Source organism: Callionymus lyra, chromosome 19, assembly GCF_982586985.1.
Source record: "Callionymus lyra chromosome 19, fCalLyr1.hap1.1, whole genome shotgun sequence".
Lineage (NCBI taxonomy): Eukaryota > Metazoa > Chordata > Actinopteri > Syngnathiformes > Callionymidae > Callionymus > Callionymus lyra.
This window is the reverse complement of record NC_141836.1, coordinates 7,272,994-7,298,559: the sequence shown is the minus strand read 5'-3', so window position 1 is coordinate 7,298,559 and position 25,566 is coordinate 7,272,994. Positions and strand designations below refer to the sequence as shown.

General features: G+C 41.6%; 2 protein-coding genes across 5 annotated transcripts in view; one reads left to right on the top strand and one right to left on the bottom strand.

Annotated features, from left to right (window-relative positions):
• Positions 1 to 1,474, bottom strand: part of birc5b (baculoviral IAP repeat containing 5b) — a 35,398-nt gene extending 33,924 nt beyond the window's left edge. For both annotated transcript variants that reach the window (XM_087782049.1, XM_087782050.1), the window contains exon 1: positions 1,436 to 1,474. The gene's annotated coding sequence lies outside the window, so the exon portion shown is untranslated. The remainder of the gene's footprint in view (positions 1 to 1,435) is intronic.
• znf385a (zinc finger protein 385A) overlaps positions 1 to 24,953 on the top strand; it is a 53,230-nt gene extending 28,277 nt beyond the window's left edge. For 2 of the 3 annotated variants that reach the window (XM_087782041.1, XM_087782043.1), the window contains exons 3-8: positions 4,792 to 4,902; positions 10,348 to 10,516; positions 20,703 to 21,038; positions 23,613 to 23,797; positions 23,873 to 23,965; positions 24,053 to 24,953. In XM_087782041.1, coding sequence (XP_087638167.1) covers positions 4,792 to 4,902; positions 10,348 to 10,516; positions 20,703 to 21,038; positions 23,613 to 23,797; positions 23,873 to 23,965; positions 24,053 to 24,301 — 1,143 coding nt within the window. In that variant the 3' untranslated portion in view covers positions 24,302 to 24,953. Of the gene's footprint in view, positions 1 to 1,413; positions 1,604 to 4,791; positions 4,903 to 10,347; positions 10,517 to 20,702; positions 21,039 to 23,612; positions 23,798 to 23,872; positions 23,966 to 24,052 lie in introns of those variants that run through there. The other variant, XM_087782044.1, reaches the window with a different exon arrangement.
• Positions 24,954 to 25,566: the final 613 nt, after the last annotated feature.

Below are 25,566 nucleotides of genomic sequence, written 5' to 3'. Positions count from 1 at the left end.
ATTGCTGTATTTGCTGTGGCTAATTGGAAAAAAACAATTTCTAACTTTGAATTTCCAAATATATATTTAAATTAATCCAAAAATAATAATTGAATGCTTAAAAAACAAACAGTACCTCAAAAGATTAACGCACGTTGACCACAAAAAGCTTTATCGAAAAGTTAGAATCCGAAAAAAAAGAACTTTGAAGGATTCTTGAAGGTAGCCATTAGCGCAACGATGCCTTGTGGCCTCCATCACTTTTCCTCGAAGCAGTCCTGAGCAGGATTTATGTTCCAGGAGGAGCTTCACGGGACCTCATGCACTGAAGCCGAACTGACTCTTAAACAGAAGCGACGTTCACGCAAGTGTGTAGAGATCAAAGGCTCGCTCAGAGTTTCAAACATCAAGGTCTGTTTGATGTGATTTATTTTATCAGACGGGGATTTTCCTCTCTCTCTCCCTCAGGAGCCGCCGTGATATTTAGCATTTCACTTCTTCAGCGAAAAAATCGGTGCAGTCGCCGCCGCCGCCGCCGCTCCGACTCGATTAGCAAATGTCAACACATTCTTATCAGCGCGATGCTAATTCGCCACAGCGGCGTGCTACATGTGGGACGAGGCTATTCCTGGATTCGGAGTCATTTGTCTGAGATTTTGCATCCACGGTGAGAAGAGGAGGATACGACCCAGTTTTAGAGCGAGAGGCGGTGGAACGTTACCCCCAGACTCATTAGAAATCCAGTGTTACACTTGCATGTTCTAATTCTGTAGTGGAGCTCGAGGCGGCTTTAGAGATGAGAGAAGACCTCAGTTTATGGTCTGAGGTAAAGGTACTCTCGATTAATAATGTCTCTGAAGTGAGACGAACAATGCGTTACACTCTGGCGACCAGCAGATGGAGCCACTGTTGAACTTCAGTTTAAAGTAAACTCACACAGGGACGTTAAGACGCATTAATCATCTTGAAAAGAAACAGTCTGAAACTCGTGTTAGAGAGGAGATGCTGAGCTGGCGGTTCTTACGAAACACTTCAAACTCGTCGTGATGTCGCGGGAGCTTTAATGGCCCCTTAACATGATTACGATCTTCCACCTGCTCGTCTCCTTCACCGCGAGTTTGCTCTTGAAAGTCACTTCCTTCTCCGGCGCCTGCTTGAAGAATCAAGTGTGATTCTTGTACATGAAAAATCTTAACTTATCTTACTTTATTGGATTTGTGCAGACTCATGTTTGTCTCTGATGTGAAGGATCTACACATCAGAGCTCTTAACAGTTGTGGAGGAGGAGGATGAAAGGGGTGTGTGTGTGTGGGGGGGGGGGGGGGGGACTCAAAGGGCAAAAGGAGGTGGGGAGAGAGAAGGGGAGGAGAGAAGAGGGAAGCAGATAGAGAGAAGCACATTCGCCAGAAGGAGAGAGGAGAAGGAGGAGGGGAGTCATGTGTCAGTGAGGATTTACCGAAAACCCCTGGCTGACGATGCCTCAGTAGCCACAGGTGCTCTTCCAGTGTGTATGGACCAGCCTAGGGAGGACCAGGGGGGTGAAGAGGGTCTCAGCGAGTCACACGCCTCCAGCACGCTCACCACCATGCAGCTGCAGACGTCCAGCGACGGCGAGGAGAAGACGGTGAGGCTTGAGGACAGGAAGAGGACAGGTTGGAAGGGAATGATGATGACTGGACTTCATGAGCTTTTGAGTGTTGGTGTGTTTTGACGTCACGTCTGCAGGGGACAGCTTCAGCAGTGGTCAGGGGTCAGCACAAGATACACCTGGTGTCAACTTTCTTTAAGGAACCAGAGCTTCCTTATCACACACTCGGTTCATCTCACACATGTTCAACCTTCTGCTCTTATATGAATATTTAAAGATTTGGTTTAGAACAGGAGGAGATAACTGTCTGTAAATGCAGAAACCTTGAGAGAGCCAGACTAACAGAATCTTTTAAAAAAAAGAGTGCATGCAACATATTAGAGAAGATTTTACTGAGATTATACCATTCCTCGATTACATTAACACAAAAGTGTAATTTTCTGAATTCAAGAATAAAAAGTATATAAACAATTACAATTATTTTAATAAAAACATTCTAAATTTGTTGATTGACATCAGCTCCTAACATTTAGTTTTTGAAAATCTTATAACAAGTATATGATGTTAAGTTAATTACTTTCTGTTTTTTTTTAATTGAAATAACGTGTTTTTTAACGTTGATTATTATGGATGTTAAAGACACTAGTAGATTATTCTGATGTGTTCCTAGAACACAGCAGTAAAACAACAACAAAAATCCATTCAGTCTTAGTATAAAACTTCAACAAACAATTACTAAATGTAATGACTTGAATGTTCAGCCCCCAGTGAAAGTTTAAGAATCCGGATGAAATTAAAGGAACAAATTCAGGATGAGTACGAAAGAATCTCTTCATGGAATAACATCAGTTGAAACAACAAAAATGGCTTGTGTAGCCAGAAGGATGGTCATAAAAACTCAAATGAACAAAATGTTGCTTCCCAAGTCGTCAATCTTTTACCACATCATTAAAAAAAAGATCAATGTCTGCTGGTCATATGACTTAAGAGACAACATGAATTGAACTGTAACTGAGGTCTGGTGTCCAGAAGTACAGGGAACTCAACACTTTTGTTTTGAGTCGTTTAATCTTGTTTGAAAAATACTCTGTAAATGTCTCTTAAATGGACTTTAATTCTGCTGCAGTTATTCACAAAGACAGAGAGATCAGACGAAGACGAGCTACATTTCCATCATAGAAAAGATCAGTTACCTTACCATAGATCATCTCCGACACCTTCAGCTCCGCCCACAAAAGCAGCATCATGAGTTTCCTGCAGAGATGCTGGCTAGATTCCGAGTGGCACCGCAGTCGTGGTCGGGTGTGTTATTGCAACCGCCTTAAAGAAAACACCACAACAGAAGAGAAGTTTAATAATGGTCATTTACAGGAACAACGTTTTGTCAAGTGTTTTGGTGGCGGGCCACATCATCAGGCCCCCGGGAGAGCCTCGTTGGCTCCGGGACAGCTGAATCAACCGCCGGGATCAGAGCTGATCCGGACTAAAGCTCTTGATACGTTTGCGCTTCAGCATGCGGCGACAATCGTGGCGTTATTTTTGCCTGAACCGACAAACCTGCACCACAGTTGTTAACAGACGAAAACATTAGAGGTAATAAAACATTGGAGGTTTGGTCTTGAAACTTTTAAGTGGTCTATGTTGCTCGGAGAGAGGGGGGGGGGGTTTAGGGACGACATTGTATTCTTTCAGTGTTGTGAGGGGCCGCCGAGGCAAAAACAAGAAGAAAAAGAGCTTTAATCTAATGAGGAAATTAGAAATAATGAAATAATGGCAAGAACAAGATATTTGTGCTAAGAATTATCAAAAGATGAGCTCAGTTTTAGATTTGATTAGTTTGTGGAACATGAAGTACTTTTGGAAAAGAACAATTAAAAAAGTCCAGGTTAAGCTTAATTAAAAAAAGGACCAAATATAAACATAATTAAAGGTAATTTTTAAATCAGTTCTATAGTTTCGCTCTGACCATATGTGAGCTCTCAAAGGGCTGAAGCTGTAACCAGGTCTGATGAAGCTGAATCATCCTTTAAAAACTCGACTTTTATAGAAAAAACAATTAAACTTCCATTTCTTGTCCAGGTGTTCCAGCAGCACATGATCTTTTTTAATGGGAGCGACTGGAAGACCACCAACATCAAGTGCAGGGTTATGAAAAGAATGGAATTTAATCTCATTAGGGGATGATGTGGAGTAGGTAGGATAAGCGAGTCCAGGGCCAGAAGGATCTCTGGACCACTGAGTTCTCGGATTAAGAAGTGATGCCATGAATCCAAAGTGATCACTTGTTCTCAGATGATCTTTCAAGTCAGTCGTTCATCCGCTCAGAGAGATTTCATTTGGAGCTTCAGGAATGTCTTTTTCGCCAACTTTCCCCAAACGTTCCGTTCAGCAATGTGCCGCTGGAAGGAACCGAACGGGCGAGCGAGGGACAGAGTTCGGCAGCGACAGGGCCAGACTGTAACTGCTGGTGTGACGTGAGCCACGAATTCCATAGAAACAGAGTAAACAGAGCAAGAATGGGTCAGAGAAGAGGGGTGTGGGGGGGGCTGGTGACAGGATGGGACACAGAGGGAGTGAGAGACTCCATCTGGAGCGCAAGAGAGTGAGAAAGTGAGGGAGAGAGGAAGATGGATTGGGAAGGTCGGGTCAGAGGAGGGAGGGAAGCTGGAATGCAGCCAGAAAGAAAAGAGGCCCCGGCTGGACGGACATTCTTATCTCCTTCTGCTGGTCTTTGCCGACGTCCTGCTCCCCTCTGACCCCCTTCACAGAGGTCGTGCAGAGGTCAGATATGAGTAGAGGAGAGGTCAGAAGGTGAAGACACCTGGAGACCACAGTAACTGGAACAATGGATAAACTTGTCGCCATAGCGACCCCTGCTTGTGGAGCAAGAAGCTGAAAAATGTCCGCACCAGATTCGTCACGATGATGAATCCGTAGCCGTAACCCTCTTAGGAAGCCTCTGTTTGGTTGTGCAGGATTCCCACATGGACAGAAACATTCAGGCGGACATGTTTATCAAATACTTCCTGTGTGAGTTTGTTATGCTGGTGGCGTCTCGCTCTCTCACCAGGGCGCTCAGATTCTCTTCAAAGTGCTGAGTCGACACTTGAAAGTTTCTTAATATCAGACGTTCAGTTGAGCATCTGGCGAGGTTATGATGTTTATCTTCTGATAATGATGAGTCAGCTTCATAAAACTCACGTCTCATTTCCTCCCTGTTTCAGATGGACCCGGTGCAGAAGGCCGTGATCAACCACACCTTCGGGGTTCCCCTCATCAAGACCAAACGGCCGGTCATCTCCTGCACCGTCTGCCAGATCCGCTTCAACTCGGAGGTAAACTTCACCTGCTGTGACCAGCAGAGCGGATATTGAACCACATGCTTGGGTCTTGGCAGACGCGGTATTGATGGAATTTGTGTTGTTGCCTCTGACAACAATCGAGTTGTTGGATGTGATATCTCAAACATCTCGTCTGACCTTTCAAGGCTGTGAAGCTGGAGCCAGAACTTTTGTTTACACTCCTTCCCTGTAAGCATTTTGATGAGCTCCGTGTCCTCGTGGAGGTTTTCACACAAACATTCCCGAGCGATGAGAAGACATATTTGATAGTAACACAGATCTGAAGTGAGCCTGCTGTCAACAAGATACTGCTGAGGAGTCATGTGACCTGGGCAGGAAGCAGGGCGTCCTGGTGCTGTTCAAAGTAGAATTTGTTGTTGTTCGGAGAAGCCTTTGTTGTTCTATCAGGATCAATTTAGTGTCAGAATCTCTTGGAGCTGCTTGAACTGTCACTTGTTGTTTCTTTCAGGGGAAAGTTGTCCCGTAGGCACACAAATCTACAAACGCACACACACACACAAACGCAGAGTGACAGATGCACACTCTGAGAAACAGAAAGAGAGAAGACACATTGAAAGACCGCCAAACACACAGAAAGATAGACCCACACACACACAAAGATAGGCACGAAGACACACGCGCCCACACACACATACAAAAAAATACACACACAGACAGGAACACATACACAAAGATAGGCACACACGCGCACACACACAAAGATAGGCACGCATACAAACTCTGGGAAAAAGTAAGAGAGAAGACACACTGAAAGACCGTGAAACACACAGAAAGAAAGACACACGCACAAAGATACACACACACAGATAGGCAAACATACACAAAGATAGGCGCACACACAAAGATAGGAACACATACAAACTCTGAGAAACAGAAAGAGAGAAGACACACTGAAAGACCATCAACCACACAGAAAGAAAGACACATACACACACGCACACACGCACAAACAGATAGGCACACATACACAAAGATAGGCACACATGCACCCGCGTAAAGATAGGCACACACACACATGCACGCGCGTAAAGATAGGCATACATGCACACCGAAAGTAACACATACAGAAAGAAAGATACACAAAGACAGATATAGAGACAATTATAGAAGCATAAACACAACAATAGACACAAACTGACACAGAAAGATACACACACACAAAAAGACAGACTTACACACATACACACAAAGATAAGCACACATTCACACAGAAAGAAAGACTCACAAAGACAGATATAGAGACAATTATAGAGGCATAAACACAACAATAGACACAAACTCACACAGAAAGATACACACACACACACAAAGACAGACTTACACACAAAGATAAGCACACATTCACACAGAAAGAAAGACTCACACCCTCATTCACACACAGAAAAATACACACACACACACACGTAGAAACCAGCAGAGGGAGGAGACAGCTTCTATATTTACTCCTCAGACCTACAATCATAGTCTTGGTGTGGTCGGATCTGCAGGCCTGTAATCTGACGTCTATAAATCCACACACACGCGTGTCCTTCTGCAGCTCGAGTCGCACTTCACATTATTGTGATCATCAGCATCGTGGGCCGTCACAGTATCATTAGAGCTTTAGGAAATACTTTTCCTCTGGCAGCTGTAGACAAACTTACACTCAAAACAACCTGGTGGCTCTACACCGAGTCAATGACTTGTGAGGAGACAATTTAAAGCATCATGTCGGATTTAAACGTGTCTCTCTCTGTGTCTCCTGCACAGTGAACACATGAAAGTTTCGTTCTCCATCTTCATGACCTTGAAGCCGACATTGAGGTCACCTGCGTCACACATCAGATGGGGTGGCGTCTAAACGCCGCCCCTCGTTTCACGCATCATTTTTCATCTTCCGCTCGCTCCACCTGATCTCCGCTGCATTATTTACAGTGTAGAAAGACCTCAAATTTCCTGCCACCGCTTATTATAAGATGCATTCGTCAAGGGCACAGATTAGCCTTCGCTCTGACAGCCCCAGTGCATCTTGGGAAGAAGGGAGAGAGGAGATTTGGAGGGGAATGGAGTGGGGGGGGGGGGTTGCACCCACTCTTCTGGGCGTCCTGTGCGAGTTGCGTTTATGCATAATGACCTCCTCTCTTCTGCTGCATTCGTGACGTCGGCTCGGACACGCTGCATTGAGCGACGTCATGACTGCGGCAGAAGAACAATCTGACCATCGATATCATTCTTTATCCCGTCTTCTCCTCATCGGTGACGTCACCATCAAATCCTGCGTCACTTCCTGTCCATCCTCACGTTCACCTTGACACACGAGTCCCGACGACCTCTCTTTGGTTTGAACTTTGGAAGGGATTAGGGCCGTGTATTAGCATGAATCTGGCTATACGTATTACGATACAATTAATTGTAATACTGTGGTAACAAGGATATATGTTTAGTATTGCCGAGTACTTGACTCTGGTGTTGCAGAATTTACAGACCACATGATTTTTGATGAAGTCTGAAACTGTTTTATTTGTTTTGAAACCAAAATATGTCCAAACATCAGCTATAAAAGCTACTGTAGTCAACTGTATCCTCTCGTTCTCAGTCAACGCTGGGACCTTTGCCTAATTTAATAATTCATTTAGCTTTGGAGGATTTATTAACTGCTGCCGTCTAGCGACCAGAAGCTTAGTTGTAACACAAAAATTATTAAACACTGTGAATACTTGCATGTTAATTGTACATTTTTAATTTGTACACAATTTTTAAACATCTTATTTCATTATCTATTCTGCACTGGCACCATAAAAAAATCTTATGGTACGTTTACAGCACGGTCAATAAAGGTTTCTCATCCTTATTCTAATAAACTATTTGAAAGCCTCGGAAAAATAAAAATTAAAAAAATTATTTTAAGATTTTTTTGTTATCTTAAGTACCCTTAGAAGGGAGTCGTAAAGACAGTGGTTAAAGTAAAAATTGACGGATCAGTGAAAATGAGGGGCCCATAAAAGTTGATCCCATGCTCTCCCTAAACCTTTGTTGTACTACGAGCGCAGTCGCCCACAGACGACTGGATCCAGTTTGTCAGTTTGATTTACAGGAAACATGTCATCTCACAAATAACTCTGGCCTCTGTCTCGGGTTAGTGTGCCAGGAGGTGCAGCATTCCAGACCGCAGCCACACAAGTGGGCTTTACAACCTTTCCACGCTTGTCGTCAGCGTCACATCAGAGTTTCTTAAGTTAAGTTTTGAGTCCTTTCTCCAGGAGTAATGTTTTGACCAGAATGTCAATCCACTGAATAATTGTTCCCTGCAGTTTATTTACACATCTTAAAAAAAGGGGAACGTAATAAAATGGTTACAATTAAATAAAAAATAGTTCTTAATACCATTTCAATATTAAACAGCACTGAATAATTAATTTAATTTTTTCTTTAAAGGTTTATATTTTAATATTTAATATTTATTTTTCAATTCATTCATTTTAATCAACATATAAAAAACAATTATTCACACCGTTCGTTCATTTCCGTGTTGCAATTACATTTCTGGCCGTTAGATGGCACCAGTCATTACGTACTCCAAGTTAAAGAACAATAAAAATCCTGCAAGATCCCGGTGACGCAAAGGTCCCAGCAGTGACTGAGGACAAGAGGATACAGTTGACTTCAGCAGCTTTTAAAGCTGATGTTTGGACATGTTTTGGTTTCAAAAAAAATGAAAGCAGTTTCGACTTCGTCAAGAGTCATGTGGTCTGTAAATTCGGCAACACCAGAGTCAAGTACTCGACAATACTACAAATATATCCTTGTTACTACAGTATCACAATATAACACGATATATATAAGTCTATCGTTATCATGAAACGTATCATACCGACAGATTCTTGATATTGTACAGTCATAATGTTTTATCTTGTGGGATGATATTAAACAGCACTTAGTACTCGATAATACTACAAATATATCCTTGTTACTACAGTATCACAATATAACACGATGTATATAAGTCTATCGTTATCATGAAACGTATCATACCGACAGATTCTTGATATTGTACAGTCATAATGTTTTATCTTGTGGGATGATATTAAACAGCACTTAGTACTCGACAATACTACAAATATATCCTTGTTACTATAGTATCACAATTTATCGCAACATAGCAGTTTTTTGAGTCTGTATCGTATGCAAATATATTCCCAAAACAGTACTTGGGAATTGTGTAAGATCAGAGCCACCAGTAGCTGAGGAGTATAATGACTTGTCACATGACACAAGATTTGATCTCCTCCGTCTAGACAAACATCACGCAGATGTTCTGCTAGTTACTCATGAATGTCCAGTTGTTATTGACTTGCCACGTTTGTTTACTCCTGCGCAAACAGCAGCAGAAGACAAACACCTCCTGAAATAAATGGGCTCCATGCTCCTGCCAGAAGGCTCGTGGAATTCAATTTGCCTCACAAAGCTTCTGGTGGAATGTCGTTATCATAACAGGCCATTGAGGGTTTGCAGCCAGACGTGAATGTAGATTTATATCGCTCACGCACCAAAACAATCTGCCCGCGAGCCTCCTAAAGTGACTTCGGCATCCCTGACTTCACCAGCGTCCAATCACGGCGCACACAGAGACGACATGCATGTGGAGGGCTCAGCAGTCATGTGTGTTCGAACAGGTCCTCCAGATTACGGGTCATCCCTCTGATCCTGGGTTTAACCCCTGTCTGCATGTCATCCAGCGTGACTGAGCGGTGAAGCCGGAGACGGGAAAAGTCGTAGATGTGCTCGTTTGAAGCGTCACACCGTAGAAGGAAAAATCCATCTCTTTAACTGTGACTGATGAGAGGACTCGGAACGATCCCCGAGGCTCAATTGGTGAAGTCAGATTATTAATTTGATGAGGAATGAGTCGTCGTTTGAACTCTACACGGGCGAGTTTCAACATCTGCTCCGTGTAGAGCCACGACAGATCTTTGTGTTTGCTGGAGAACTATGAGGTTTCCTGGACTCTCCAGTTGTGTATCTGACAGTCAATAACTGTCCCCTGAGCTCACTGAGGGTTTATTCTGGAAGCAGAAGTCAAGTGTTGATGTTCCGGGGACAGCTCTGAGGTACGACCTGGACGTCTGTAGGCTGTGTCCGTGTTTCGTTTGGTCCGTTCATAGCTGTTGTCGTACTGCGCTCCAGGGACTAGTAAAGTTGTCAGAACCGTGAACGTTTATTTAAATACAGAGGAGCCATGTTTGCCGGAGATGTGGGAGGCTGTGTCTTTTCAAATAACGTTTCCCATTCCTGTGATCCATTTATCCGTCCACTGTAAGCTCCCGGCTGTCCCTGGCGCCGCCGAGCTGAAATATGTAACATGTGATTAAAGCGGCATGTGTTTGGCGTGTGTTGGAGCCGCGATGTAAACATGTCTTCTCTGCTGCTGCTGCTCCACAGAGTCAGGCCGAAGCCCACTACAAAGGGAACCGTCACGCCAGGAGAGTCAAAGGCATCGAGACGTCCAAGAGTCGCCCTCAGGAGGGGGACAAGCCTCAGACTGTGACCCCAACCGCCTCCCCGTCCCCACCTGCTGCTCCCGGTTCCGATTGCGAGCTCGGGAAAACAGGTGAGACCGCAGGGAACCTCCCCAGGGAACCACAAAAGAAAATAATCAATGACATGCATTTTTGGCTGGAGAGGAAATGAGATGTAAAATTGTCAAAATAACTCTTTGGATGATCTCAGAGGATAAAACCTTCCTTTTTGTTTGTTTGGGCTTATTCAGTTCTGGTCTTTATTTAAAATGGATAGTTCATCCAAAATTCAAATTTCACATGTCAACTAAGGGTTAGGATTATTTTCAGAGTAATCTGTTCCTTTTTTGAGTTACAGGCTAAAATGCTTGTCTATATGGAGGTCGCGACCAGAGCCTAATTTACTTCATCCAAAAGGACACCAAAAAACATCCAAATACCTCCACACTTCTCGTCTGTAACGTCCCTAATGTAAAGAAGCTCCGTCATGAGATATTGTTCACTACAAAAGCAACATTATAGAGGAGCAGTATGGAGGTATTTGGATGTTTTTAAGTGTGTTTTTTTGTATGAAGATTAAGACGAAGACAACTGAGCTCCCGTCACTTCATTAAAATGGACATAAGTTTATGCAAGTAACTCCAAAAAGACACAAATTAGTAATCCCAACTCTTCCACACGAAGTTGAGTGACGCTGGAAGGCAACAGGCCTTCATTTCTCAGTGTAAAATGATTAGCCAAAGATTGTCGCCACATGATTTCAAGTCACAATCATTATGGGTGAGAGACAAAATGTATGGTTTCCTTCGTGATTCGCTTGGGTCACCATGATCTGGACTTTATTGTACCCGTTGTCAGCCGCCTTGAAGTGAGAAAAGAAAAGGCAATAGTAGTGGTTCCCAGTGGAAATTAGGAGGTGAGGAGTTTTCTAATGTTGCTGGGGAATAAGGGTGTCCAGGGAGCGACTGAAAATAATTTGGAAAGCGTCTGTGGTTTTTCCCGAGATTGACAAGCTAGACACAACACAAAAGGTGCTGCTTTAGCGAGAAGATATGACATCACCCTCGAAACACACAACAGTGAAGTACAACTTTAGACAGTCGGGGCTTTGTCCTGAGGTCCAGTGACATCATCAGATAAGGCTGACTTTTTTTGGATGCCATCACGTCTTCTTGCAGTCTACGATGAGGCTGTGTTGACTTTTGTCGGCTGGATTTCTTAAACAACAGACCACTCCAGAATTAAAGTTGAATCAAAACATAAAACAAAGTGGGATGATTCATTCTTGAAGCTACTACTGGGTGGTTTTTCTACCACCAGTTGACCATACTCTGGAGATGAAGGATGGAAGCACATCCATTAACTCTCTCTCTCTCTCCCTCTCCCTATCCCAGCGTCCACTAATAGATAAGTGGATAAAACTGAATGCCATGTCCGTACGAAGGATGACCTTTGATTAATGTTTCTTGGCAGCTGTGCGGGTCCGTGCTGCTGGAGCGGCAATAAATCCCAAAATAATCCTCGGCATTATTAGCTCACTTTTTCCATAGTCCTACCTGGTCCTGTGACATGTGAAATTTGTCGGGTAAACGTGAACAAATGTTATCGTTTCCGTGGGACTTCCTCATTACGGTGGTAGAGTGCAGAAATCATACTTGCAAAAACAGTTGTGAAGGTGACTTTGTGCCCCCCAAAAAAAGTCCAAGTCCTCCAAGGAAGTAAATATGGATCTGATTTTAATTATACCGAAGTCTTGCCAGTACTATCCAAGTTGGTTCAGACGCAGACTTTGACCACAAAGTCCTTCGGCGCTCTTCTTCTCTCTCACTTTGCTTTGCCCTGTGTTGACATTTAAACACGAGGCAGGACCCATGCTGCCATGATTTTGGTGACACTTTAAATGTTTCCAAGTATAAACAGGACGCTTGAACATCTGAAAGTGTTTCCAGTGAAAAATCAATCCCAGACTGTCGACCATATATCTGGCAGCAACAAATTAAATGACATCCTTCTAAAACGTGTTCATGTGAAAGGTTCAGATCTTGTGTGTAGTCCATCAAACTTTTAATAAACTCGATAAAGTAAGGAGATTTATAACACAAAGTTAATTCAGCAGGAGTGACCCATTATAAATCTTAACTAAATATTAAATCTAACTATGTATTAAGTGGATGTAAAATCATAGTTTGAATTCCAATCGTGTCTTTAAATGGTTTGACACAAAATTGAGACTTTTCACAGGCAGTCAAGGGAAAGGAAAAAGTATTTAACTTGGTGGGTCGACTTTGAAGATTCTATCACTCACATGCTCTTGTTAGAAAGTGCAGTACGATCATATATTATTGAAATGTTTATCTGGTTCAATAGTACATTTTCATGACAGAGACTGTCTACCGACTCTGGACATGCCTGATTTAAAGCTGAGAACCAAAGTGGGATAAATCCAAGCCTCACTAGAACGTTCAAAACAACAGCTGCTCATCCAGATCTCAACCATCGGTTCACAATGATCCGGCAACTTTAGTAGGAACGCTCTTAAAAGCAGAAGGGGGGAAAAAAAGAAGGTTTTAAATCCTCTGGAAACAAGGACTCCACAATTAGGAGTCCACCCTGCAGTTTTGGCTCTTCAAGACACACAGGACCACGTCAGTCCGCCCAGAACAGGATCTGAAAAACGTCAACATTCCCATCCAGTTCTATTTTAGGTGAACCTTTTACTGTGTCTTCTATTCTTGCTGGTTCGTTGTATGCTCTCGGTCCCCAGAGTGGTTCTGGTACGTGAACTGATCCGTTCAGCTGTGAGAGCCTGGACCGGGGGTGTTTGGAAGGAGGATGCTTTTGAGCATCATGGGGTCAGAGTAAGGCCACTAAGACTTCTTTTTTTTACCAACTTTAGTTTTCTTCTCACCTTGTTTATTTTTTTATTTCTCTGAATATTGCCTTCTATTTGACGCTCAACATTTTCAAAATAAATTTAAACCACTCTGGCCTTACCTTCTTATGCGCAGTGGTTCGTGAGACCCCACAGTTGACACCTGGACATCCTGGTCTGTACACGTCATCTTCATCGTCACCTCTGAAGAGAAGCCTGTGTGACAACGGTTAGCATTAGCAACGTTAGCTTGCATTACTAAACTTTTTTTTTCTCGCACAATTTGTAGCTATAAAATACTTCGTCACTTACATAGAATGATCCACGCTAAAAAAAAAAAAAAAGAGACTGAAGTGGCTTCTTAAAATGACTAGGGAAAAACTAAATTGCGTATCATCCCTCTTACTGAAAACTAAAAGTCACTTACACTTGACCCGGAAAAACAATGAACTTCCGGGTCATGGTCATCGATTAAAAAATTAAAAAATATTTAATTAAAAAAACAATCATAACACAAAATCCTACATTAAAACGTTGTTATTCTTTATATTGTTAATTTAAAAAAAAAATATTACACTCTTTTTATTATACATTTTATTGGGTAAACATATAACAAGTTAAGGTTATTTTATATAAATAAATAGCTGACTATAACATGACATAAAATGAAATAATTCAATGTTAATTAAAAGAATGTGTTATCAGTAAAACTAAATACAAGCTTCAGTAATAATAATAACAATAATAAGCAATAACACTAAATAACATCATCTGCTCTTCTTGGTTTCCTCCCAGAAGCGAACTCAATCGGTCTGAGTTCCAGAACCTCTTCCTCAGGTGCTAACAAACCACGGGACAATAGAAGCGGCTGTCAGTCATCTCTTCACCTCTGTGACAAATTGTCTCTGGCTGTGTGAGAGTGCGAGCTCTCCGTCTTTACAGGGTCTTTTTATAGTGTTTGCAAAGTCCCACGGAGTCTAAAGGTCCGTTAGCCGGGACGCAGCGTTACCGCTTTGATCGCCTCTCATTAAACTATCAGATGCACCCAGTCCTGGCGCTCGTGAACCCGACACCAAAGGTCAATCACCCAACATTACTGGATCTCTTGTTCATCTTGCAGGTCATGAGTTTTATGACCATGGGTTTCGTGGTCTCTGGCCTTTTGTCATTTGGGGGATTTTGCCCCCCGTGGGACGGGGGTTTTGGGCCCGGCATGTGGTGATGGAGAGGCAGCTGTTTACTCGGAGGGGTTGGGTTGGATACGCCCTCTCTTCTGGAGCGGCGGTCGAACCACCTTCTCGCCCTGATATTGAGTCTTGAGACCCACCTGGGCGTGTACCAAGTCAAGGACAATTAGACTGGTGACGTGTGTGTGTGTGTGTGCGTTGCATGACTACGAGCCGACTCTTGTTTTCAAACCCACTCTGGCTTGAGATGATATTTCTCGTGTTTCACTCTCTGCTTGACTGTAAATTAAATTTCCCGAGGAAATCTTTGTAGCCTGAGGTCATGAAAACACGACGAGTCAAGAGATTCAACAACATTTCTGAAGCGTTCATGTTCCTGTGACTCAGAGTTGGGATGCAGGCCAGACTGGAGGGAGAGAAAAAAAAAAAAAAAAAAACCCCGCCTGCATTATGAATGAGGTTTGGCTCTGGGACGGCCGGCGTTGAGTTTCGCTGCTCATCAATCATTGAGACCCGGGCGCTACAGTGACCCGCGGGTCGCTCTTCCCAACACGTGGTACTTGTGGGACACGTCGACACACCTGACCAGGTCGCAGCACACTGTGAAGTCCACCTGGGGTGCACGTGTGCGACCATTATCATGCTCGTTGATGGATTAACTGGTTGGAGCTGCCAGTTTTGCTTTTAGTCCATAGGTAAACTTTTGCCAAATACTCATAAAAAAAGCTCTCTGCTGCCCCCTGTTGGACTGTGTGCAAATGAGAAAAGTTGAGGGTTCAGCACCAGGATTTTCCCTGCCTCTGTTCATGAGCAAAATGTTGGTTCAGGCAATATTTGAGGTACGAACATCTGTCTGGTGAAGTATTCATCCGCTGTGTAAGTAAATGTACTCAATGAAATATCGCAATATTTTTATTTATGATACTGTATCGAGATTCAACATTAATGTATCAATGTTTTCAATGAATTTATTCAGGCTTTTAAATTATATTACATTTTTATAACAGTTCTTCTATGGTTAATATTTCAATAAAGTGTGTATAAAATAAAATCATTCGATTTTTTTTTAATTCACCATGAAAATGCAAATATTAACAGCATTTGTTCATTTTTTTTGTTGCAATTAAACTTCCAGACACTAGATGGCAGCAGTCATTAGGGCTAAAGTAACAATGAAATCCTGCGAGATCTAGGTGATAACTGAGGACGAGAGGATACAGTCGACTCCAGCCTTGTTTGGACATTTGGTTTGAAAACAAATGAAAGCAGTTACGACTTTGTCAAGAGTCATGTGGTCTGTAAATTCTACAACAGGGTCAAGTACTCGACAATACTACACATAAATCCTACAGTATATCGTTGACACTGTATGGTGATACTTGTCGTCAGATTCTTTCCAATACACACCCCTAGTAAGGACCGGAGAACCTCAGGGCTCTGAGTTTGTCCCTCAAATGTCTTTGTTTGGCTCTGGTTCTGGACTTGCAGTGCTACGAGGTTCGCGGGGTGAAGATCCCCATATTTTCGTTTCAACACAAATGAAAGCAGTTACGACTTTGTCAAGAGTCACGTGGTCTGTAAATTCTGCAACGCCAGAGTCAAGTCCTCGACAATACTACCCATATATACTTGTTCCTACAGTATCACAATATATCTTAATGTTGTCCCTGTATTATGATACTTATTGTATCACCAGATTCTCACCAATACACAGCACTAGTCTTCATCAAGGTTCTGAAAAAATATCGTTACCAAGTTCAAGCATCAGTGTCGGATTAAAAGGATGGACGAGGCAGAGATGAAGAGCGGAGACACGCTCACCTCAATACCCACAAATGTGATTTTAAAGACGGTAAAAGTGTTTTACGACCTCTTCAGTTTATGACACGGGCCATAAAACCGATTACAAGCCGGACTGTCGGCCAAGACTGCGAGCTTCGCGTCGCCATTAACCACGAACCTACACTGTGATTTGGGAAAGCTTTAAAGGGTTTTATTTTGAAACATTCTCTCCGGCAGCTGTTGAAGGGAGACTATTCCTCGCGTGGGCGCTCCCTCCCGAGTCGAATATCATGCATAGCTTTAATTTCCTGAGGAGGATTATGGGGCTGTGCCACAACACTGGACCTGTTACACATCTGGACCCGGTTATCTTTCTCTGCTGACCCCTGTCAGGGAAGTCAGATCCTCTGTGTTGGGCCTGGGTGATCTTGGAGGGTCAGGGACCAGGAGGAAGGGATGGACTACCCGTATAGAAGTATATCAGTGTCATCAGAATATGTTGGATTTAACTTTTTTTTAATTAAAATGCTTTAGTTTTTAAAGCATTTAATTGTTTTTTAATAATTGAATTCAATAATATCTTAATTGAAAGGTACAATTTGTTTCTAACAAATCATTTTATTCTATAATTTGCAAATTAAAAGTTTTTTTTAATTATTTAAATTAACATTTTTCTTTACACATAGTTTTATATTCTAATTCCAATATTACAAGTTCCTTTTGTGGCCTTTTAAATATAATTTAAAATGTTGATGTAAGGTTTTCAAAATGATATATTGGTTTTAAAAGACTATAATTAAAAAATAAAATCGGATTTAGAAAATGTATTTTTTTTAATTATATCATTTTTGAACAAATTTGGAAAATTTTAAAGTAAAGAAAATGTTTTTTTAAATGCATTCATGCAACTTTTATATATAAAACTACTGAAATAAGTTCTTAAAAAATGATTCAATGCTTTGAAAAATGTCAATTAAAAAACGTTTAAACATTTGAAATGTTAAATGCAATCACTCTATATTCTGAAGGTACTGATCTACTGCCATAAACCCCAGATGACCGATTTCATGATCGATCAAGATCATTTCTGAGACAGGAATGTTGACCAAGTCAACCCGTTTAAGTTTGACTTGTCAGATACTCGCCAGCAGAGCAAAGTTCCAAGACTGCGAATGGAACCTCTGAGAGAACTTTTGAGTGTCGGCCAAACTGTTCTCCAGGTATTTGACAAATAGTCGATTGTTATCGCCGCCACATGTAGAACTTCTCTGAGGTCCGATAATAGAACAGAATGTGTCTTTGACTTGTTTTTTTAAAAAAAAAATCTGGCTAACGTTCCCGGTTGTAATTCCCGATACAAAGTCAATCAGTAAGTTTTGGAAACTTGAGTTCCTCCACAATCAGTGTGTTTAGAGCGAGAACAAAGAATGTTTTTGGAGTCGCACAAAGTTTATTTCCAAAGGGGGTGATCCAATGTAGGCGGCACCAACACACTTTTAGTCATTAGGTCTTTCTCAAGCTAACGCTACCTTTAGCTTCTACATTTAATATTACCACATGAGTCATTTGAGCTGTCCACATACATACATATTATATTTTGACATACAGTACACATGATTCATTAAGTCTGTAGGATTCATTAATGTCTGTAGGATTCATTAACGTCTGCAGGATTCACCAAAGTCTGTAGGATTCATTAACGTCTGCAGGATTCATGAACGTCTGTAGTATTCATGAATGTCTGCAGGATTCATGAACGTCTGTAGTATTCATGAATGTCTGCAGGATTCATGAACGTCTGTAGTATTCATGAATGTCTGCAGGATTCATGAACGTCTGTGGGATTCATTGACATCTGTAGGATTCATGAAAGTCTGCAGGATTCATGAAAGTATGCAGGATTCACAAAAGTCTGTAGGATTCATGAACGTCTGTAGTATTCATGAATGTCTGCAGGATTCATGAACGTCTGTGGGATTCATTGACATCTGTAGGATTCATGAAAGTATGCAGGATTCACAAAAGTCTGTAGGATTCATTGACGTCTGTAGGATTCATGAAGTCTGTAGGATTAATGAAAGCATGTAGGATTCATGAACGTCTGTAGGATTCATGAAATTCTACAGGATTCATGAAAGTCTGTAGGATTCATTAAGGTCTGTAGGATTCATGAAAGCCTGTAGTAATTATTGATGTCTGTAGGATTCATGTAGTCTGTAGGATTCGTGAACGTCTGTAGGATTCATGAATGTCTGCAGGATTCATGAACGTCTGTAGGATTCGTTGACGTCTGTAGGATTCATGAAAGTCTGCAGGATTCATGAAAGTATGCAGGATTCACGAAAGTCTGTAGGATTCATTGACGTCTGTAGGATTCATGAAAGCCTGTAGTAATTATTGACGTCTGTAGGATTCATGTAGTCTGTAGGATTCGTGAACGTCTGTAGGATTCATGAATGTCTGCAGGATTCATGAACGTCTGTAGGATTCGTTGACGTCTGTAGGATTCATGAAAGTCTGCAGGATTCATGAAAGTATGCAGGATTCACGAAAGTCTGTAGTAATTATTGACGTCTGTAGGATTCATGTAGTCTGTAGGATTCGTGAACGTCTGTAGGATTCATGAACGTCTGTAGGATTCATGAAATTCTACAGCATTCATGAAAGTCTGTAGGATTCATTAATGTCTGTAGGATTCATGAAAGCCTGTAGTAATTATTGACGTCTGTAGGATTCATGTAGTCTGTAGTATTCGTGAACGTCTGTAGGATTCATGAACGTCTGTAGGATTCATGAAATTCTATGGGATTCATGAAAGCCTGTAGGATTCATTAATGTCTGTAGGATTCATGAAATTCTACAGGATTCCTTAAGTCTGTAGGATTCATGAAAGATAACAAAAACTACAATAATTTAAATAAAATATTTAAAAAAAGAAATACTATAATAATAAATGACTACAAAAACTACAATAATTAAAATAAAATATTTAAAAAAGAAATACTATAATAATAAATGACTACAAAAACTACAATAATTAAAATAAAATATTTAAAAAAGAAATAATATATTATAATAAATGATAACAAAAACACACAATAATTAAAATAAAATATTTAAAAAAGAAATACTATAATAATAAATGATAACAAAAACACACAATAATAAATAAGCTACAATAAACATTAGCAAAAAACAATAAACCCAAATACATTTTTAATGCACACACTACAGTACAGAAGTGGCAGGTAATACTTATATATATATATATATATATATATATATATATATATATTTTTATAATAGTTTGTGATAGTTGTGAAAGAAAAAAGGAGCGACAGAATCTCCCCTTCCTGCAGCATGGGTGTATGGTTAGCACAGTTAGCATCTTAGCCTAGTTGAGCTTCAGCTTCTCACTGGTTTGATTCTAAATGTGCTGCAGATGTTTCAGGCGAGGAGCCAGTGTCTATAAATAGGAAGGTGAGGTTTTCACACTGCGAAGTGCACTGAGACCCGTCGAGGCCTTTGGGTCGACACACAGAGTCTCCCCGACCCGCTGCTCTCGCTCACATCTGCTCGACTCTGCAGCCGAGAGTTCCAGCGAAGAGAAAAGACGGGAATGTTATTTTCGGTCCAGAAAAAGTGGAAACACTGATGACTTTATTACATCATAGCACTCAGAGTCTCAGGTTGGGATCTGGAGGACGACTCGAGAATCTGAAAATGGGAAACTAAAGGGTGGAATATCTGAAGTTGTGGTGGGAGAGTTTGGGGGTCCACACCCAGATTCAGGGTCTCCTACTCAGACACACCCTCCGCTGGCGAATACCAGAGTCGTGTGTGTGTGTGTGTGCGTTTAATCATGAACACGTGTGTTTGTATGTCGGAGCATGTCCACGAATAGAGGCTGGAGGGAGGGGGGATAAGGGGGACGGGGTTTGGGGGGGCTCAGTCCTAATGATGTTGTCTTTGGAAGGGTCTCTGCTCTGTTGCCGTTTGAGCCAAAACAGCCAAGAACAACAGCAGCAGGTGCTGGACGGACCCTCACCGTGGAGACCACATCAGATGAAGTGACTCACTTCACAGTAAATGAAACTTGATCACACCCTTTCATGTGAGAACCATCACAGAACTTATGGTTTTTATTTAAGTGATTGTGGTTCTGTTTCTTTTTATCTTATTTTATTATCGCCAGCAGGGGGCGCAGTTCTGCTCCAGAGAAGCTTAGACTGTTACTCGTTAGCTTATCTGCAGGAACAAAAGTTTCTCTCGTCACTTTCCTGGAAGTTCTTTCCTCCCGCCAGAGCGGCTGGACGGTCCACTGACCTCCTCCTGAACCAGGAGGTTCTGGTTCTGGTTTCAGTCTTTATTGCTGGAATCCTTTTTCTTTTTTTCCTCCCTTTTCATTGAACATCACTGTCTCTGTTTTCCTTCTAGATGATCTTCCTCCGCTGTCACATTTGAACGAGACCCTGCTGGCCCCGGGGCCCCTCCCGCCCCTGACCACGCCGCCCACCCCGCCCATGGACTCGCCCGCTCCCTCCACCCTACTGCCCGACCAGGCGTCCTCGGCGGCCCCCCAGGACTGCGCCTCTCCGGGCTGCCAGGATTTGGGCAGTGGACCCCCGGGGTCAGGGGGCGGCGGCCCCCCGGCGGCCTCCAGCAGCCCCCCCAGCCCGGAGACGGAGGAGGACAAGGCCAAGAAGTTGCTCTACTGCTCGCTGTGCAAGGTGGCCGTCAACTCCTTATCCCAGCTGGAGGCCCACAACAAAGGTGAGTCTGGTTCTGCGACGACATCGAAGAACCCAGAGAAGTTCTATGAAGGTATCCGGGTCAACAGAATGTTGAATGAGTCTTTTTTAAGCTTGAATTTTTGTTGATTTAATAATTGAATTCAATAATAATAACATTATATTTAAAAATGAAAATAATAAAGGACCCAAAACAGAACCTTGAGGGACTCCACACAACAGATCCTTTCACTAAGTCTGTCTATGTAGTGACGACAGACTGAAACTTCTCATGGATAAAGCGCTTCCAGTCAGGAATCTGAGAGGTTCTGATCCTAATAACGTTGATAACTGATCCGCCTGATCTCAGTGACCTCAGTGAACTCAGCAAGGTTCTGATGTGGGTTGAGTTCCGCCTCCACATCTTCACACAATTAAACACAACAGGAGTCGTAAAGAGACTCTCACTTATCTTGAGAAACCGTTTAATAACTGACAGAGTCAAACATATGAGCGACTCTGTTATGACTCGTTTAAGATCCAGAACATGGACTCACTTCTAGAAGAACCTCTGGTGATCACGAGCAGGCGTGAAACAGATCCTCCCTCCAAGGGGTCGCCACGAGTGGAAGCAGATGAACGTGAGAGAAACAAGATCAAGTCCATCACTTTGAATCTGTGTCAGGAAACATGAGAGAAGGTTCAGGATCAGCAGCATGTGTGGAGCAGACCAGAGAGAAGAAGAAGAAACGTTACGTAATCTCTGCGAGAGTTTGGATGACAGTGTTTGGAAGTGAATCAGTGACACTAGAATATTGTTGGAATTTAACGCTTGACTATTTTCAACCTCATCTTTTCATTGTTTTCTTCAGATTCAAGTATATAAAGGTTGATTTGTTTTGTCTTTTTAAAGTAACTTCAAAATATACGTTATTTTATTGAAAATAAATATATATATATAAATATTGGTGTAATATTCAATAGTATTGAATTCAAAAGGGTACTAATTCCAAACTTCCAAACTTTTTTCAAAATGATTAGTATACTAGTAAAAAAAAAACAGTTTTAACCTTAAAATTATTATAACAAACTATTGATCTAAATTATATAAAAGGATTTCAAAGCTTAATATGTATCCAAAAATGCAATATTATTTTTAATGTAATTTAAGTTAAATTAAGATTTTTTATACAATTATTTTATTTTCAATGTTAGTATAAAGTGTCCGTATTTTTAATATTGAATTAAAAAGTCCTCTCATTAAATAATATTGAAATTAGAAAACTTATTTTGAAATGATTTGAATAACAATATCAAACTACATGTGTAAGAAAAAAACATTAATGTCGGCACTATTTTACCGAGATTATATTAAAGGATATAAATAAATAAAAAAGTATTTTTTAATCATTGAAATTCGAATATAACGACACTGATATACTGTCATAAAAGTGTGTGTCAAGAGTCACACAGGCTCTTCCGGACATTAAAACTCTCATTTTTTTGGAAGAAGAAAACCAGAGTTTGATGAATGACGGTGAAAAATATAGATAGGCAGCACTGGTGAGTTCACTGAGAGGGAGTGAGACAAATAGTTGTAAAACAAGTGTTGAGGGAGTGTTCATTGAGCTATGACGCGAGTTTGAAAGTGATTTTATTTGAGTTAAAAGAGTATTTGTTCAGTGTAGTTTTACATTTTGAGTCAAAACTTCGTGAAATATATTAAGTTTAGTTATAATTCAGGAATGTTTCAAGTCCTACCAGAGCAGCTACAAACACCTGGATCCTGAAAGTTTAAGTGAAAAGTTTGCTCTTGTGAAAATGTCAAATAGATAATAATACACAATTGTTCATGTTTATTTAGTTGTTAGAAACTCTTTTAAACGTCAATCTTGACCGACATCTGCTCGACATCTGAGTCATGTTGGGGTCAAACGACAGTCACACGGTACGGCGAGACTCTGCTGGCCTCTAGTGGTTAAAAGAGGAAACTACAACAACAATTATTATTATTTCTTTAACTCAGTCATTATGTTAGGGCCACCTAAACAGCCCCCCCTCGTGGCGTGTATCCGGTCTGCAGTGGTCAGTAGCTGCCAAGCTAGAGCAGTGCGTCCCGGGGGCCACAAGCGGCCCTTTGACTGTATTTATGTGGCCCTCATGAGGTCGTGTAGAAACTTTTATTTTGAATTTATTTTGAATTATTCATTATTAGTTTCTAATGTGAGGACACAGTGTTTGTTTTAGGATTTTTGTTTTGTATTTATTGCCACTTCAAACATATTTTAGTGGAAATACATTTATATTAGAAAACAAAGTGCTTTTTATATCTGATAAAAAAAAAAATGATGGAAAAAACATTATAATTTAGTGTACTTTGATCAGTTTTATTAGTAAATTTCCAACTTTTTGCTCCTAAATGTTTTCTTTTTGTCCCCATCAGAACAGCTACTGTATAAAATGTCCTCCACTGATGCAAATAGTTCTGGTTTGAGCCAGATAAGAACTCATTATAATCTTGACTCGTCCTTATCTAGTGATGCACACTCTTAACGTAGTAAATAATGTCCAACAATATGGCTGACGTGTGTGTGTTTGTGTGTGTGTGTGTGTGCAGGAACCAAACACAAAACCATCTTAGAGGCTCGGAGCGGACTCGGGCCCATCAAGGCTTACCCTCGTCTGGGCCCCAAACCCAGCGGGGAGCAGGCGGGGGGCCCGGTGGACCCCAACACTCAGGAAAGAACCTTCCACTGTGAGATCTGCAACGTGCGGGTCAACTCTGAGCAGCAACTCAAACAGGTGCAGGTCCTTCTCTTGTCGCGTGGGTTTGAGGCGGTTCTGACCCGAACACGTGTGTCTCCGTCTGTCCTCCAGCACATATCAAGTCGAAGACACCGGGACGGCATGGCGGGGAAACCCAACCCCCTCCTGAGCAGACACAAGAAGCACAGAGGCGCCGACCTGGCGGTAAATATGACGTCACTTCCTGTCTCTCAACTCGATGATGCGTTCAAGTGCATGTTTTAAACCCTCGTGATGACCTGTCGTTTCCAGTCCACGCTGTCGTTCTCCAAGGATCTCACCAAAGTTTTGGGCGCCGGCTTGTTGCCGAACCCGCTGGCCGTCGCCGCGGCGATGGCGGCCGCAGCTTCCTCCAACCACCTGGCGCTCCGGGCCCCGGCCCACCACCACCACCACCACCCGCACCTGCTGACCGGCCCCGCCCTCAGCCACGCCCTCCTGAGACCCGCGCCCGGGCCCATCCGCACCACCCACGGACCCATCCTCTTCTCCCCGTACTGACCTTGAAGCACACTGTGAAGAAGACATTTGGATCAGAAGACTGAGACCAGTAGAATAAGTGTCGTCCCCCCTTTACATCACCCCCCGCCCCCCACTGGTCCCCCCGTAGATCAATGTTCCTCTCGTCCTGCATCTCAACAGAGTCACGATCCGCTTCACTGTCACGACTCCAGCGTCTCCTCCGTGGCAGGCGGAGGATGCTGGTTCAACTCCCCGAGAGGTGAGGGCTGGTGCGGGCGCCCCGGGGCGAGCCCGTCCACCTGCATCGGCGTCAGACGAAGAAGCGGAAGAGGAGGAGTCGCCGGAGGGTCGAGGCAGTCCTGATCTATGATCATCCCATTGATGACTCTGTGGGGTCAAAGTTCAAACACGGTCCAGACACGATGAGACGCGACAAGTCACAGAATAAACTTTCACCGTTTTCCATGTTAATGTACGTCAGGATATTGAACGGTTGAAGAAAAGTTATTTTTATAAACCTTTTATTTTTAGTTAATTACATTTGATCTTATCTATATTAAAAGGTTGAATTATTTGGTTCCGTTTTGAATAATTGAATTAAAAGTTAACAATGAAAGGTTTGAAATTATAACTAACTTAAAAATAAAATTGACTGTTTCAAATAAAAATAAATATTAAATGTTTGTATAAAACTGCCATTATTTTTTATGTTTAAAGTATTACAAAATATTAAAATTATTTTTTTTAGTATTTTAGATTTATTGGAATTCGAATATATAAGTATGATTATATGAAAAGAATGTTGGATTATAAAAATCTATTATTTAAGTTTATTTATTTATTACTAATGGAGCTTTATATTCTTAAATCGAACAATCTAAATATTATATCTTAAATTATCTAATTTGTAGACTTTTATATTCAATATAAAATGTGTAAAAATCAATCATTTTGAAAGTATTCGATTTTTTTTAAACTACTTTATTTAAAAGAAAAAACAAATAATCAATTAAATTATTCAATAAAACAATGTAATACTTTTTTTTAAATAGAAAAAAGTAAGTTTCAACATTTAAAAAAAGTAAAACTCAACCATTCAATATTCCAATGACATTCTGCCATCATCATAAAACTTCCTGTTACAGTGAAAAACGATGTTTCATCGATGAACTCAAAACTCACCTCAGAATGAAGATGTACTTTCTGAAGGCAGCTCGGTTCTGGTCCATCTCCTCCTCACCAGCCCGGACCTGACGGGGAGACGAGGACACGCGAGAGGAACGAACACGCCAACAACATGGACG